The 17,748-nt window shown below is 39.0% G+C and overlaps 1 protein-coding gene across 4 annotated transcripts in view; it reads left to right on the forward strand.

Moving 5' to 3' along the window:
• The window catches only part of LOC115563825 (uncharacterized), a 78,745-nt gene that overhangs the window by 50,394 nt on the left and 10,603 nt on the right, over positions 1 to 17,748 (forward strand). For all 4 annotated transcript variants that reach the window (XM_089257409.1, XM_089257408.1, XM_089257407.1 and 1 more), the window contains exon 3: positions 10,767 to 10,911. In XM_089257409.1, coding sequence (XP_089113535.1) covers positions 10,767 to 10,911 — 145 coding nt within the window. The remainder of the gene's footprint in view (positions 1 to 10,766; positions 10,912 to 17,748) is intronic.

Raw genomic sequence — 17,748 nt, forward strand, 5'->3', positions numbered from 1 at the left:
GTTTCGTGATAATTTTTATTTAGTTGCACAATGTTGTATATTATCATTGATTGAGCAGGGTAACATCATAAGATGGCAAGACTTTAGATTCTAGTTGTGAAACTGAAGATTTACAGTCAAAAGCTTTACATCTGGAGTCTCAAAACTAACAAACTAATTTCTAAATATCAAGCTTCTGTGCAGATAGACAAACGGACAAATTATTTGACTGATTAGTAGATATGTATGTATGTATGTATGTAAATGGATCAATTAGTGTAACTGAAAGACAACTAAAAATCAAGACAGAGATTGTACCAAGCCAATAAACTCTTTTAATTCCCCGAACAGGCATTTCAAATACATTATCAGAATTAAATACATATATTTATTAATATCTAATATTTTCTTTTCATATTTTTTGTGGAGATAAACTTATTTGTTGTCCATAATTAATAATAACAAAGGGCGAATACCTTAAAGTCAGGACAAAATTAATTTTCTGGCATGTGGATGAAATTCCAATTGGGATATGTGAATGAATTTCGAAGAGACGCTTTAAACGAATTTCATTGGAATTCTTGTGTGCATGAAATTGAGGAAATTTGTATTCAAATAATAATGTTTTATTCAATATGATTTGACGCATTCGTTCAGAGAGTGGCCAAGCTCTGCCAAGCTCTGCCAAGCTTTGCCTAGCTCTGGTCGAGCTCTGCCCCCTGCTGTTGATTAGCTTGACTAACAAATCTTTTGCCCTCTGGGGGGCAAACGGGCGTTTCAGCAATTGCAATTACAATCTGCTCACTTATATAAAAATATGCATATAATATATATATGTATGCAGATATACATATATTCAAACAAATGTCTCAGTTGAATGCAATTTATGTCTTGCATTGGAAGAAACTGCAGCAAATGCACAAAACTTTGTGCCAATTAGCAATTCTAATGTGGAAAAAACGAGTTGGGGTGGGATGAGGGGCGAGACGAGGCGAGGCGAGGCGAGGCGGGTTGCCAAAAAAACACTTTGCCTGACAGTCTGGCTAATTGCGTGCCACGCCCGCAAAAGCCGCCGTACAGTGCCCACAGCTGGACATTGTGCTGTGGTTAGGTTTGCTTTTGGCCACAGCAACCACTGGCATGCCGGGCCAGGTCTGTCCCGATTGTCTCGTCCGTCCAGCATGTCCAGTCTTGTCTGTCCCGCCCTGGCCCGCCCTGGCCAGCACACATCAGATGTTGCATACTTTTCAGCGCACACAAATATGCAACGGCAACGGCAGCAGCAACAGCGGCGGGCGGGGCGGGGGACATTTGCAATGACGATGACAACGACTTGAAATTCATTAAAAATTCCAAAATTTGTGTTGCCAAAAATATGTGACAGCAGCAATAGCAACAGCAACAGCAACAGCAGCAGCAACAGCAGCAAACGGCAATGGCAAAACATTCGAATATGTCTTGCAAAAATAAAATAAAAGTTAGACAGAGCTAAAGTTGTTTGAATTGTGCAGAGCATATAAAATACTCTGTCAGACATGTTAAATATGTTCGCAAAACTATATAGAGATATAAACATTTATATATATACATATGTATGTATGTACAGATGTGTGCATATACTTACTTTAGCTGCTCAGAGACATGACTAACTAGACTAGTTTGATAGCTATATAGAATATAGAATATAGGATATAGAATATAGGATATAGAATATAGAATATAGAATATAGAATATAGAATATAGAATATAGAATATAGAATATAGAATATAGAATATAGAATATAGAATATAGAATATAGAATATAGAATATAGAATATAGAATATAGAATATAGAATATAGAATATAGAATATAGAATATAGAATATAGAATATAGAATATAGAATATAGAATATAGAATATAGAATATAGAATATGGAACATAGAATATAGAATATGGAATATAGAATATAGAATATAGAATATAGAATATAGAATATAGAATATAGAATATAGATTGTATATTTATTTGTATTAGTTTGATTGTATACAAAGTCAAGTTACGGTATTAAACAAAGGTCAATGCAGCTTAACGTACATAATTTTCGATTCATTAAATTGTAAAATATATGTAAATTAATAAATGCCAGCTATTTGCAGATTACTTCTAAGATCATAAATTTATTTTTAAATGTTCAGCAATATGATTTGCATACATTTGACAAAAGTAGATCAATTAATTATAGAAAAATTTTGTTGAACGTAATTGCCAGAATAAGCTCTGAGCGCTCATAGCTTATGAAGTATATGCACATATAAATATCGACATCTAAATGCGCCTCATAGCAACGATTGCCATGCACTGTGGCATTATCAATCAACAGCTGACAGACTCCCCTACAATCTGCCCCGTTCTCCCATGTGTACAGCATGAAACATCAAAAGTGAACTAAAATCTCTCAAAATTTGGCATTTTTTAAGCCGCCAAGCTGCTTACGACAGAGAGCGGCTTAAAAGCCAAGCCTCACCTAGCGCCATTTGGTGGCGCAGGAGTCAATGAGTCCTTCAGTGAGTCTAGCCAACAGAAACGCAACTATTTCAGCTTATTTCGTATTCAAATATTTCGATAAAGCTGCCTTCAGGCCATCAATGGGAGCCAAAGCACGAAATATGTTTGCCAATTTCTGGGCGCAAAATTTCAAGTGAACATTTTGGTATTGTGCTCGGGCCGTAAATGATATTTAAGCCACAAATGTGCAATTTAGATTTATTTTTAATGTTTTCTGGTCATTTTCACGCTTGGCCAGTGTTGCTGATGCGCCCCCAGGGCAGCTGCCACACACACACGCACACATACACATGCTAGCAGCAGCAGCAGCATTCGCTCTATATTCAATTCGACCACAATTTTCATGCCGAAACTATTTCTTAACAGAGAGCAGGCCGGGCCTGGCCGTGACCAGGCTAGGCAGGCAGGCAGCGAGGCTTACACAAGCTGCTGCACGTTTCCTGCTGCTGCTGCTGCTGACATCCTCCAGCTGCAGCATCGCAGGGCACACAAGAGTATATGGATATAAATGAAGCACACATACAAACACACACACACGCGCACACACACATTCGCTTCTTATGCTTGGCCGCCTTGCCTCAATGAATGCCTCGACCAAAACAATAACTTTTCAGCTGACGTAATCTTCATCAGCACATACGTTCACATAGGTCAAAAGCTAAGAGGGAGTGGAAGAGTGGGACAGCCAGAGAGGGGGGTAGAGAGTGGGAATGAGAGAGCTCCACCCTTATGGGCAGCCTATGGAAATTGAAAGTGTTTTTGCTCTGGCTGCGATAGCATTCAGATCAAAGATAGTTTCACAACTATCCAAAGCGAGCAGAGACTTGATTTACGACTTCTTTGCGAAACACTTTTTAAAAATTGCCTAAAAAAACATCCCAAAAATATTCCATTTAATTTCATTCAAAATTCTGCTATTGAATAAATTTGAATCAAATCTTTTCTGGTAAAATTTAGAAGTATTATTCACATTGATTGAAGCCATGCTTTGTGGAGTATAATTTATTTATTATTCTCTTAGTAAAATTTGTTATTTTATTGCTCGCTGGCGTCTTCATCATCTAAAATTATCATTGATACGAAATTATTACTGTCTACATCTCTAAATTGATACCCAGAAATTAAATAGCAACTCTAGTATTCTATGCATTCCCTCGAAAGTAAACACATGCACATAAGCAAAAACTCTGTTGATTGCTCATGTATGATTTGTAATAGAAATTTGCTAATAACTAAATAGTTGCATCATTTTAGAGTTGTTGTTGTTGAACTTTGTTAATCAAATCTCTCGAGCAACTTGATGACATTTATGTGCGTCTAAACACAAATGCTAGTTATATGCGAATTAAGAGAGACACGAGGCATATGCTGAATTTTCATGAATACAAAACTTGCAGTCTTTTGTAGTTCTGTGATAACAAAATAACATTGATTTACATAGACTGTCTCTTGATCTCTCTGTCTCTCTATCTCTCTCTGTCGCCCTCTCTCTCTCTCTCTCTTTGTCTCTCTGACTAATGTTAGTCTCTGCTCTTGAGCTTTAATATTAAACTCAGACAATGTTAAATCGTAGGCCTCTGTAATAGACTCACAATTGAGCGGGTCTGTGTCTTTTAACAGTGCCACAAACTCTGCAATCAGACTCTGTTGTGAGGCTCTACTGTTACACACTGCTGCCAAACAGTCCGCTGTTGCTAGAGTCCGCTCTTAGATTGATCTATTTGCATCAATCATGTTCTGTTAAAGGACTTTTCTGTTAGCTTTACAGTATCAAACTCTGCCGTTGTCAGGCTCTACTACTGACTTCGCTGTTAAACTCTGCTATTGGGCTATGCTGTTACTGTTAATCAATTCTGCTCAGCTAATCAGCATTGCTGTTCACTTAACAGACTCGACTAACAAGCTCCGCTGTTAGGCTCTGTTATTTAACATAGTTTTATAGATGAAGAATTAATTACTCCTGAGCACTGAATGACAAAACTGTCTGTAAAACGAAAAGCTTATACACGTGACTTTCTATTGATATCCTTATTAAGTGCATGATACCCCTTTTGCGGCCAAAAATAAAAGCCAATATCTGATTTTTCGTTTAATACGACTGACTTCAACAGGTTTTAGTAGCTTTTGGCAGTTTTCTTTGAGGATTGTGTTTTAATTAAGTTCAAAATTCCTTTCAACTGCATTTATTTATTATTTAATTATTCATATTTAACAATGCAAGGAATAAGTAAAAAGCAAATCCACAATCTCTTTAAATGCATACGAGAGTATCATTATTATTATTTTTATCCCTTTGATTGCCGAAAAGTTTATTTTGATTTTGTTTTCTTCTCACAAAAAGAGAAGTCATTTTGCTGAAAGGAATTTGAATGAATTTTCGCTTCGGGCATTTTTGTTGTGCATAGCTTTCGGTTTTATTTAATTAAATGCAATTTAACGAAACATTTGCAGTTTCTGGGCGAGCGACAAAATATATTTGACAAACAAAAGATTTTTTCCCCTTTGAAATTCCCCGAAATTGTTTTCATCGAAACTATTTGGCGGCATTTGTGTTACTGTGAAAAATTACTAGAATTATTGGAGTTTATTTCTATTAATTTTGTGCATGATTTGGTTTGGCTGCAAATAAATATGCATATTATTATTATTATTTAACTAAGAATAAAGTAAGCGCAAATTGCAAAAATATTTCATTTAATGCTGTGCAGCGAGGCAAAAAGCAAACAAACAAAAATAAATAAATAAATAAATAATAAATAAAAATGGAACAGCAAAACATATTTAAATATTAATTTGCAAGAGTTTCGTACAAAGCCACAAAACACTTTAACAGCGATATGTAAGCAGATATATGTATGTGGGTATATACATATATTTCCCTTTAGCTCTTTTTTTTTTTTTGTTTAGTTTTCTGCTTGCTTTTGGCAAGTTGAATAAACACTTGGCAAGTGACGCAAACGAGTGGCCAACACAAGGGGGGGCTTAGGTGGTGAGAGGGGAGGTAGGTTCAGCAACGCTGGCGACGTTGGCAGCCAAAGTAAATAAATAAATATGCTCGCCATTTGTCAGAGAATTGACTTGAGGCCATAAAATACAAGCCAACATGCACGATGGACACAAACACAAACTGCCGCAGCAGCTAGAAGTTTATTAACGCCATATGTTGTGTGTGTGTGTGTGTGTATGTGTGTGTGTGTGTGTTATGTGTGTGTTGTCCACTCATAACAAGAGCAATGCTAGCAACAGCAACAACAACAACAGCAACAGCTGTATAGCTTAGATATGCACACATTCTATAGACACACACACGCACACATACACACACACGGCCCCCCCTTCCACCAAAGCTGCCATCCTGCATAGCCAATGCGTTTGTTGGCCACGTTACCAGTTGGCCAGTGCGCGCGTGTCAACAGGGCGTATGATTAATATTGTATTAATATGCGATATGTAATTAAGATGTAAGTTGTTTGCATATATCGTCGTTTACTCTGCGTGTATATTAGCCACACACACTCTCACACACACACACACACTTGCACACATTTCACAGTAATTCTGCAGTCTTAAAAGCAACGAACCGCATTTGAGCTGCGCAAATAAATAAATGATTATGAAATGCGTTTATGAATAAATTATTTTTTAATAACTGCATTTCTTACGGCCAGAGCAGCCTTGCTTCAAATATTTATAATCAAACTAAATTAATTTTCATTTCAAATTTAGTCAAAGTCACAAGGAAAATGCCAAAAAAAACACATTTGAAAACTCCAATGGGAAATGACGAAACGTTAAGCAGAGTTACTCTATTTAATATACATATATAGATAAGAAGAACATATACATACACATGATTTGAGTTTATAGGATTCTCGATTAGAAATTTGCTAATATGAAAATAATTGCATAACTTTCGAGTTGTTCTAGTTGAGCTTTGTTAATTAAATCTTCCTAGAAACTTGATGACATTTGTGTACGTCTATTTGCCTTAACACAAATGCTAGAAGGAAGGGGATGATGTATGCTGAATTTTCATATATGTATAACCAGCTTGAGCTCTTTTGTATTATTCAAATTTTGCTTACAAAATGAAATCAGATTACTTTCAGATGGAGTGTCTCCCTCTCTCTTTCTCACACTGAGTAAGAGTTTGAGCCAGCAGCCAGCGTGCTGCTTAGAGGAGCTCAGTCGGATTGTACCTGTATTTATAAGCTCTCTCAGACAAACACTACATAGTGTAACAATAGAAGACTGTTAGACTGTAAATTCTGCTCTTGGGCAGACACTGTTAAAAGACAGCCACTGCCACTGAATCGTGAGCTCGGCTGTTAGACTCCTCTGCTTGAGTTCGCTGTTAGACTCATCTTTTTCACTCACCTGTTAAGCGTTGCTGTTAATCTGTTACTTAATCATGATCTGCTAACAGACTTTGCTGTTAACTTCACAGTATTAGAGTCTGCTAGACTCGGATATCAGACTTCTCTGTTAGACTTTGCCCTTGGACACTGTTAAAAGACGTTGCTGTTGGGCTCGGCTATGAGACTCTGCTCTTTGACTAACAGTTTTTTTTTAAATGTCCGACTGTGCTGTTAGACTTTGCAATTACACTCTGCTATTGCACTCTGCTATTACACTCTCCGTTTGCTTCCGCTGTTAGGCTCTGCTGTTAAGTAAATAAGTTAGTAGTATTACATAGTAAATATAAAGTAAAAGGATATTATCTGTGCACCACATACCTTAGTTGCTCTACCACGCCGCATAAGACTCATTAGACCTGCAATTAACATTTTTAATGTGTTCAGACTATAACTAAATCGAATTGATTAAGCTGAAAACCAAATTCAATTAATAATTTCTATAGAAAGCTTCTACAGCCATGGTAAGAGCACATGGTAAAAAACTTGTTGGAGATTTTTCTGAACTAATTTCGATGCCTGGACGTAATTGTTCATTAATTGTTTAAGTGCAGTCGACTGTAAAGTTGAATTGCTGCTGAAATGTTCATGGCCAAATCAATGACAATCCCAAACAATCTGCAATTGCAATCGCATTCGCATTTCGCTTTGACTTTAGTACACACACACATGCACATGCACAGAGTGGCACACTCACATGCATACATATTCTCGCATGCATATTGTATATGTCAATCCATGTGTCTCTGTGTCTGTTTCTCTTATTTTGAAAGCTGTCAGGCAGAGGCTGCTAACTAAAAATAAAACGAAAACCGAGACAAGCAGCAGCAACAACAATATATCAAGCGGAACGAGCGTAACCGACTGTTCAATGCTTGTTCATGCTGGGGATGTGTGTGAGAATTAAGGAAAATTCTGATAATTTATGAATTAAATGTGTCCAGTTATCCTTCTGTTGATCTATATAAAGCTTGATCTTAGTAAATATTTATTTCCCAAGTAGTCTACAGAGACATTTTACAGAGTTGGCGTACACCTCTAATATTCCATAAATCTATCTATCTATTACTTTTCGAGAAATCTCATCCTCTTGTCTATAATAGTACTCTATAGTTTCTAATTTATAATCCATACTTTATAGAGCTACGGCGATCTTTCTTGAATAGTTTCCCGAATCCTTCTCTCCATCTACAATAGGGACACAAATAACCAATATACCCCAAAATCTCTTTCATAAAAAAGCAGAGATTTCACAACCAAAAACCAAAACGAAACCAAATGAAACTGAACCAAATGTATATACATACATATACCTTTAAAAATAGTAGTAGAAGAAGAAGTAGCAGAAGCAGAGACAGGGCCAGAGTCAGAGCCGTAGCCGTAGCCATAGCCATCGCAATGACAATTCACGTAAAAAATTTTCAATTAAAAGCGAAAAGTGCATTTTCATGTTGCACGTCAGAGTTTTCTGGCCGCTGCATTTCGCTCGTTCCGCTCGGGCCTGGCCCATTCCACGCGTTCCACGTGCCGCACTCGACTGACAACGGCAACAGCAACAACAACGACAAGAAAATGGTGTCTCTTTCTTTTTTTATTTTTGGCCATCAGGGCGTAGCGCACGAATGTTGTGGGCGTGGCGCGTCGCATTTGCCGCTTTACTTGAGCTAAGGCCAGGCCATAATTTAAGCTGACAGGCATGACACGGAAATTCCCTTTGGAGCCGCATTTCATATAATCAGGCTAAAAACACATGGTCACCCGACGCCAGCCGGGCCGTTGTGTAATGGGCGTGGTCGTGCGCTTAGGCCGGAGGCGCACTCGAAGGACCTTGTCGCTATTGTTAATTAACACATGCTCAGCGAATCGCAAATTAATTGCGACACTCGCCGATTGCCCCTCGCCAACGCGCCGACGCGCCAACGCACCAACTCGCCGATTGCCCCTCGCCAACTCACGCGTGACTGCCTCGCCATTGTGGCGCCCATTAAAACTATGCAGCAGGTGCTTGGCCTTTTGACCCGCAGCTTGTTTATCCAGTTACGGATTACACGCCAATTTAGATGGCCACACAATGAGCGCGGGAAGGGGGAGGGGAGGTGGCAGGGTGTCAAGCGGTTGGGAGAGGGCATCAAATGGGTTTCCAATTCAAATTAGCCAGCGAGTAAAAAAACTCTCAGTTAAAATTAATGAAATGTATTCTCCTATATCAGCTGACGTGGCATGACATGACAGGATATCTGAGCAGATTCATTAGTCAATTATGTTTTATGTATGATATATATTTTATTATCTATATAAGGAAAAGAATGAATTTTCTTCAATAAGCCTTTGCTCAGTTCATTTAGGTATTTACCTTATAGATCTCCACTTTTATCTTATCTGTCTTCCCTATGATAATATATGTACTTAGACAAATAAAAGTTAAAGCTCTCGAATCTATTCACATGACGATTATTATATATTGGGTACAAGTTCCGTTGTTTTTTAATTTTTCATAAACAAAAATATTTGAAATGAAAAGTTCCAGAACTGAATTTTTTCTTTGTCGGACTTTTTTATATAGCATCATAAAATGTATTCTAATTGGAGTGTTCGTTAATGAGCTATCAAGCAAAAAACAAAAAACTCAGATCTATTCAAGTACAGTACTTAACTTGCCCTCTTTTCGCTAAAAAAAACCCTTTTTGATACGCCCTGCTCCTGCTGTGTTCAGTATTCTCTGGCATATTTGCTCTTGGTCGAAATTATCTTGGTTATTTGGCTCTTAATGTTATATAAATTTTGTGCAGTTCCTTGCTTTGCCTGCACCTTCCTCCTGCTGCTGCTGCTCCCTGCTCCTCCTGCTCCTGCTGTTGCTGCTGATACTGCTGCTCCTTCTGCTGCTGCTGCTCCCTGCTCCTGCTCCCTGCTCCTCCTGCTCCTTCTCCTGTTGCTGATACTGCTGCTCCTTCTGCTGCTGCTGCTCCCTGCTCCTGCTCCTGCTGCTGCTGCTCTTGCTCCTACTGTTGCTGCTGATACTGCTGCTCCTCCTGCTCGTGCTACTCCTGCTGCTGCTGATACTCTTTCTGCTGCTGCTACTCCTGCTGCTGCTGCTGCTCCCTGTTCCCTGCTCCTGCTGCTCCTGCTCTCAGCTGCTGCTGCCTTCTCTGTCTTCCTCTTCTTCTTTATCATTTTCTGCATCATCTTGTTGTTGCTGTTGGGCAATCAAGTCAAGCGTTTTCAGCGGGCTGTTTGTTTGGCCAACGATGTCACTCTTCCAATATATCTAAAGTGCCTTTTTAAATTGCTTTGGTCGTTTTCCTATTATGGCGGGTGGTTGCTGGGAAAGGAAAAAGCGCATAAAAATCAAAGTCCTGCCCAGGCCAGGCCAGCAGGCACTTCCCTCTCGCTCTCCCCCCTCTCTCTCTCTCTCTTTCCCTTTTTGATTCTAGTCTATTGTGTGGGCCAATGGCTCGCTGATGACCCATTTGCTTTAACGCGCCTGCTATCAAACTGCCAAAACAAAAGCCATCATCGTTAGCCCCAGTCCTCTGCTGGAGGTGGGGGCCATAGGCCAGTCGAGGCGAGATGAGGCCGGAGAGCGCGATTCGAACTGTTCCCTCGGGTTATGGGAAACGCTTCAAATGCCGTTTAAAATCAATTTGAATGATGAACTGGCGGCGGCAGCAGCGTCGGCCAATGCTGGCAGGCAGCGTCACTTTGACTTGGTCGCCGATGCCACATCAATATATTCGACACACACACACATGCACACATGCATACAGGCACACGTCAGTCTACCCCAGACTCACTCACACTCTTTTAACTCTTATCTCTCTTGCAGAATTCATACACAGCAGCGTGCGATATATCGAAATGTCGAACACGCATCTGCAGAGCGTCGACGATGAAACGTTTCAGGGTTTGCGGCTGAAGACGCTGAAGCTAATCGACAACGAGCTGCAGGACATATCGGAGCGCAGTTTCAGGTGAGTGTGAAGGTCGGCACGATGTGTGTGTGTATGTGGGCAGGAGAGGCGGTCTGCCGTTGTGGCCAGTGGTTGGGGCGCGGGGGGCGTGGCAATGCATGGGAGTCAGGGCTACGTGTGCTGGCATTTGCGATTAGGGCTCCTCGCATAAGTGCTGAGCCATGATGATGCACTCTAGCTCATAAACACACACACACACACTTACTCACACACGCATATGCACATATACATTTCATTTATTCTGATGATGCGACAGTTTTGCCAGGCCTATTTATATGGCCGCTGTGCGGCAGTTTTTTCACGTTCGTTTTTTCTTTTCTTTTTGGCATTTTTGTGTGTATTTATGTGTTTGTAGTGCACACACACACACACACATACACGCGCACACACGCATATTTTTACAACATATAACTGCAAGCTGTAAAAAAGGCGTAAAATTAAGTTTAACAAACGAACAGCATGAGCCGTTGGCTGGCGGGGCAAGTGAGGTAACTGCGAGAGACAAAGGGGTGATGGGTGACCGAGAGGAGGAGATGCAAGAGAAAGCAGAGAGGGAAGAGAATTTGGCTCTGCAGCGTTTTCACTGTTTGGGAGTGTTTCAGGCTGAAAATGCAGGCAGGAAATGCAAACTCGCATGGCGAATACAGTGAAATACACACACAGACACACACACACATACGCACACACATTCAAACACACGGCTCGGCAAAAGAAAAACTTTCAAGCGCTATTTGTTTGAGTGTAAATAATCACAAAAAAAAGAAGAAGAAAACAGCAGCAGCAAAACGAGTTAAAAACAAAAAACAACAAAAAACGAATTTACAGTAAAACGACATTTTAATGCCCTAGCGGAAAGAAAAAAACAATACACATTTAGTGGACAATTATAAATATCTTTTATGAAAACTCAGAGAAAAGAGTTTTATTTAACTTTTGAATTGCATTGCATGAAAAGATAAGCAAATAAATATATATATATAGAGTGTATGTAGATCAGTGACTACTCTCTCTATATAGTCGCTGATCTGTAATATGTATATATAGGATAGATAATATGTGAGGTATATGATCGTGAGTGTGTATTATTCTCTCCCTTGTAACTTAAATGTGTAGGTCCCTCTTTCGCTCTATCAGATATTTTATATATCTTATACTTATTCTCAGTAAGTATTAACAGCGATTATATAGAAAGATAAGTCGATTGATAAATTGATTAAGAGTGATAATAATGAAATGAAGTATAAAAGAAGGGATGCAAAGAACTAACTAAGGAACCAACTAAAGAGGAACCAACTAAGCAAAGAGAGAGCTGAAAAAAGCGAAGGAGATCTAGAGAAAGTGAGAGAGACCAGGAGGAAACGATAAAGATAGCAACATACAGCATGTGTTACATATATATTTTATGTCAAATGAAAATTTGATAGACTCTTTATATTTATTACAATTATTATAAAGAGCGGAAACACATATTTCATATAGATACATGTATATTCCGATACAGAAAAAAAACAACTGAAAGGCAAAGAATATATGAAAGAAAGCTTCTAATTATATATAATATAAGGCAAATACAATATACATGCATGGAATATTCATAAGATGTATGCAAGTCAGCAATTAGAAAACTTAAAAATAATATAAATAGTCAAAAGAGATGTTTAATAAACTATCTCGCCCTGTTTTTGTACGAAAATTACAGACAGAATAGCAAAGCAGAAGAGATACTCTAAATTATGCAGTAAAAAATCTTATAAAAAAGAAAACAAAAAACACAGAGATGCTAACAAGAGAGATGGAAATATTTTACGTTAGTTTTTTGCTGATAAGCATTCAGCTGGTTCGGCTATGCCGCAATTATGTGTTGCTCGCCGGCTCGAATACCCTGCAGGAGGGGCATGCGCGAGCGGCGAACGGACTCCAAATATGCATGGAGAGTGTTGTACAGACGGACGGACGAATGGACGAACGGACGGATGGACGGGCGTACAACAAGCACATATTTCGTCAGCTTTTTTATGGTCCCACACAACACATCACATCAAACACTGTATGACTCGCTCTTTCGCTCCGCTCATTCCCTCTCGCTCTCGTGCGCTTTTGTGCTCTCTTTCTCTTTTTACCACTCGACCGCATTTGGCAGTTGTTGGGCTTTCCTTTTGGGCGGCATGAAATGAAACGCGAAAATTTTTTAACGAGCACAAAGAACTCAAACCAAACCAGACACGCCCCCCGCCTCACGCCCTGCATAACCCCTCATTGCACGCTCACCGCAAAACCCCTTCCGACCCACACATTTGGTAAAGCTAAATGGACGCACGTTAACAGTTTGCGCAGTTTTTAAGACCCCCACTTTGGCCCCCCTCCCTGCCCCAACCAGCCCTACTCAACCTCCTCTGCCCTACCACAACATGCAAAAGTAAACAGATAATGTGCATAAAAGGGTAGTAGTTGGAGCTAAAGGCATTGGGGGAGGGGCTGCTCGGGCAGGGGTTGGTCGGGCAAATAGACAGACGAGTCGCTCGTCAACAGGCCACATCTCAACTTAAATCAAACTAATTAATGTGCACATACCTGACAAAAATGTGGCTAAAATTACGCCAAGCATCCAATTCCACACCTACTCTTTAGCTCTGCTCCTCTTCTCCCTCTCTCTCTCTCTCTCACTCTTTCACATGTCGCATGCTTATCAAAAAGTTAGCTCAGCAGTTGCAAAACCACAATTTGAAATACTCTAAAAGGCATCAACGTTTGGATGCGGGCAGTACGTGCAGCTGAATAAACTAAGGCAAAATTGTCTATAGAAAGAATCTATAAATATATGTATTAAATATATGCATTCCAATTTCTACAAAAGGTTTTACATTGAGGAAAATATTCTAAGAAATTCTTGAATCATATTCAAGGATCGACTTCAAGAAAACCTGGCACATTTTTTCAGATTTTTCAGAAAACCCTCTTATCACGACTTACCATCCGAGTTCAAGTTTCAAGAAATCTTCGTACAAACATATTTATATACATACATATGAATGTACTGTATTTCTGCCTTTATCACTTACAATTCGTATCTTATTATGCTTTATTATAGAAAACGAGGCTAATAATTGTCTGAAGAGTGAAGATCTCCTCTCGTTCGTTATCAATTACAATTTCTTGTATTTATAATATATTGATATAACATAAATAATATAACATAAATACATATGTATATATAAAGCAGAAGTTATAATTATCTGTTATACAATAAATATGTATTATATTATATAATACATATATATTTATATCTCATTATGAACCAATGACCCGTATATTTACTGGAAGCATATTCGTTACTCTGTAGCCACAGCTGGCTTATCGGGAATTACGCGAGAAGAAGTTGGATGGTCGCTGAGTTCAGTTGGGTTTGGATCGTGCTGCCTGTCACTTCATCGACTGTTCAAAAATGTTGCGACATGCTTGGCTCTGGGCATTGCTGTCGCTGATAACGGTCAGAGGCGCGGACGTTGATAACATTCCAAAGATTTTGGATAAATGTAGAAATAGATGTCAGTGCTGGTTCCGGAACGGAACATCCCAGGAATTACTAAGCTCAGCAAATTGCTTGAACTTCTGTGCGGATGATCATACGAAGCCCTGCTTCGACTGGGTCAAGTGCATTACAAAAGGCGACAACTGTCAAGTATTTTGCAGTTCATTAGCGTATAACTGTATAGCGCGGGACTATGTTGTCAAGGATGCCAATGGATCGGGCAATCTCAAATGGCTCGTCTACATTGGCTATGCTCTGCTTGGGCTGCTGTGTGTTTTAGGCATAATTATTCTCGTTGTGAAGAGGAAGAAATTCTTTTAAACGCAATCAATTTATTTATTAATAGAGTTTTAGAATATAACAAATGTATAGCTTTAAAAGCAACGAAATCTAAAAATAAGTGATACCGATATTACAGCTGTTAACTGCGTGCAATTAAATAAATATTATCCGAAAATAAATAAACACTGTGAAATGCGTGTGTGCATGCGTGCAAGGCGCGGCTCACAGAGCTGGCAACAAGTGTTTATCCACTGAGTAAATTATTCTATTGAGTGTAAAAGAGATAGCTCAGCTATTTTGCTGATCCCGTTCTCTACGTTCGCACTGCAGAGTGCGCAGTGCTGTTGTGTGTGAGAGTGAGAGTGAGATGGCTGCACAGCTGAGAGCTGAGCAGAAGGCGAATCGCACTCTTTGTTGTAGTTCCGTTTCACGTATGTGCTAAAGTAGAGCAACGAATATATGGAGCATGTAAGTTTGAGTGAATCGGCTGCTAGGCATGCTTCACTCACAGAGCGATTTCTGTGAAGAGATATGTATGTATGTATGTAGCTCTGCTGTCGGCAGTCGCCATTATTGCTTTTGCTTTTGATCTTATTTCACATTTTTATGCAAGAGTAGAGCAAGGAATGTGGACAATATGAGAGTGCGAGTATATCGACGTTAGAATTGAGAGCATAGAAAATAATTAAGTAACCGATGTATGCCATTGTTGCTCTTGCATTGCTTGAGATAAAGGAGCACAAATAATATGCATAATGTGAGTGTGAGTGGCTCAATTACTTTTCGACAGCAAGAAATATCGCTTTTTCTGCTTATCCCGTTTCAAGGAGTAAAGAGTACGAGTGGCTCGTCGTTAGGTATGCTTCACAGCTCTTATAGTAATCAATTGACAGCAAAGCCGTAAAGAGCATAGAAGGCAAGTCAGCTGCTTACAGTGCCCATTAGTGCTCCTGCATTTGACCTCGTTACACATCATTATGCAAGAGCAGAGCACAAGCTGTGGATTTACCTACATATATATAAATATGTATGTTAGGTCGGCTGCTGTATATAAGAGTATGAGTAATAACTCAGTTAATTATAGCCACCTTTATCGCTCTTGCTTTTGATCCCGTTTCATATGCTTGTGCTAAAAGAGCACAAGAAATGCAAATAATAATAGCGCGGCCCTTACAGTTTCGAGATCAAGAGAATATTTACTTTTCGGCGGCTGGCATTATCAGACTTGCTTTTGATCTCATATCATATGTTTCTTCACGAGCAGAGAAAGGAATGGGAATAATATGCGAGTGTGTATGGATCAGCTGCTGTCTGGAGTTTCTGCTGCTTGTTGACCCCAAATTTTTAAAAATTTGCCCGAAGCTGTCGTCCCGCAAGGGTGTGCAACGAAATTTTGTTTTTAATTGTATTTAAACAGAAAACTGGCAGTGCTTGCAGGTTGGCCGTTGACTTTTTGCATTTAAAATAAGCCTTGAGGTTAAATAAACGGGAATATATACATATTTGAGCATTTCATTATTTTATTAATTTTTATTTCTGTGAAACATGTTCATTAACGATTTACGGCAAATACTAAGGAAAAAATAAAATATATATGTGTATTTATATACATATTTAGATGCATGTACATATATATGTATTTGTGAAATACTAGATTTAGCATCGATTTCGTCTGAAGATATAAGCAGTTTATTTGTATTAAAGTTAGCTATTTTAATAATTCAAATTTTCAATTCATTCATCATTCTAAATATTTAATGTACATATGTAAGTAAAGTAAAATTCTTTAAAAAAATACAAGAAAACAATCTGACCTGACCTGACCTGACCTTAAATTGCTTGAATAGCTTCATTGAATAAACTATGAAATTACCGAGTTAGAGCCTTAGTCGGTTTCTTAGCCATCTGCTAATGATCCCAATGAAAGTATATTTGCCTAATCGTTAGATCGGAAAGCCTTTAGCCAGCTTACGTCCAATTTTTGTTTGTATTGCATGCGTGATTAATATTTTACACGCAGGTTAGCCAGTGTGTGCGAGGGTGTGAGTGAGTGAGTGTGTGAGTGTGCGTGTGTTATTTTACTGCTTGTGTCGCGTGTCGCTCGCCAGTGTCGTCAAATGTGAACATTGTTTGGTTTTGTGCATGTGTACAAATACATATACATATATAACTCATACGTATGTATGTATGCATGTGGGTTGCCACAGTCTTCGGTTATCTATAAATAAATTGAAAGGATATGGTGTTTGATATTAGATACAATAAATTCCAAGTATTTCGCCTTTTGAAGATTGTAATAAATAAGAAAAAGCTAAAGCGAGGTTAGCTCAAAGACATGGCGATGTTGTAGAAAAAAATTGCTGATAAAGAAAAATATGTTCTTCAATATATTGTATTGTATATGAATAATATATTGTAAAGCTTATAGATAATCAAAGTCAGATTTATTTACCTTGCTTTCATACTACGTTTCTGAAGCCACTCTTTGAACTGCCCTCGACTTATGAATATGCATATGTGTATGCCTGAGTGAGTACACAGCGAATTCGCTATATTTACATAGAGTCCTTTGATGACAAACGCACTCGCTCACGCACACAACTCAAATGTGAGACCACAAGTAAAACAACAATAGCAACAAGAACAACACAACAACAGCAAAAGGCGAACAGCGAGCAACCGGTAAACGGGAAATGGCAACCAAAACGCAAACCGAAAACAGTCGCCGGCAACAACTGATGCCGGAGGAAGGCGCTTAAGGCGAGTGCGAGCGAGAGCGGTAGAGACTAAGTAAAAGGAGCCACAAAAATTCGGTTTGCGTTTTGCGTTTGATTCTTCGTCGCCAACAGCCGACAGCCAACAACAATGTAGTAGTTATAATAACAACAACAGCAACAGCAACAACAACAAAGCGAACAAAGAACAAGGGGCGCCCAGGCTCTAAGGCAGCCTGATGCTTGTTTGTAAAACCTCGTGGTTTTCATAATTGAGGTCGCTCTTTTACTCTCTTGCGCGCTCCCGCTCTG

The sequence above is a fragment of the Drosophila navojoa genome, chromosome 3 (genome assembly GCF_054131105.1).
Source record: "Drosophila navojoa isolate 15081-1374.11 chromosome 3, UAZ_NAV_1.0, whole genome shotgun sequence".
Taxonomy (NCBI): domain Eukaryota; kingdom Metazoa; phylum Arthropoda; class Insecta; order Diptera; family Drosophilidae; genus Drosophila; species Drosophila navojoa.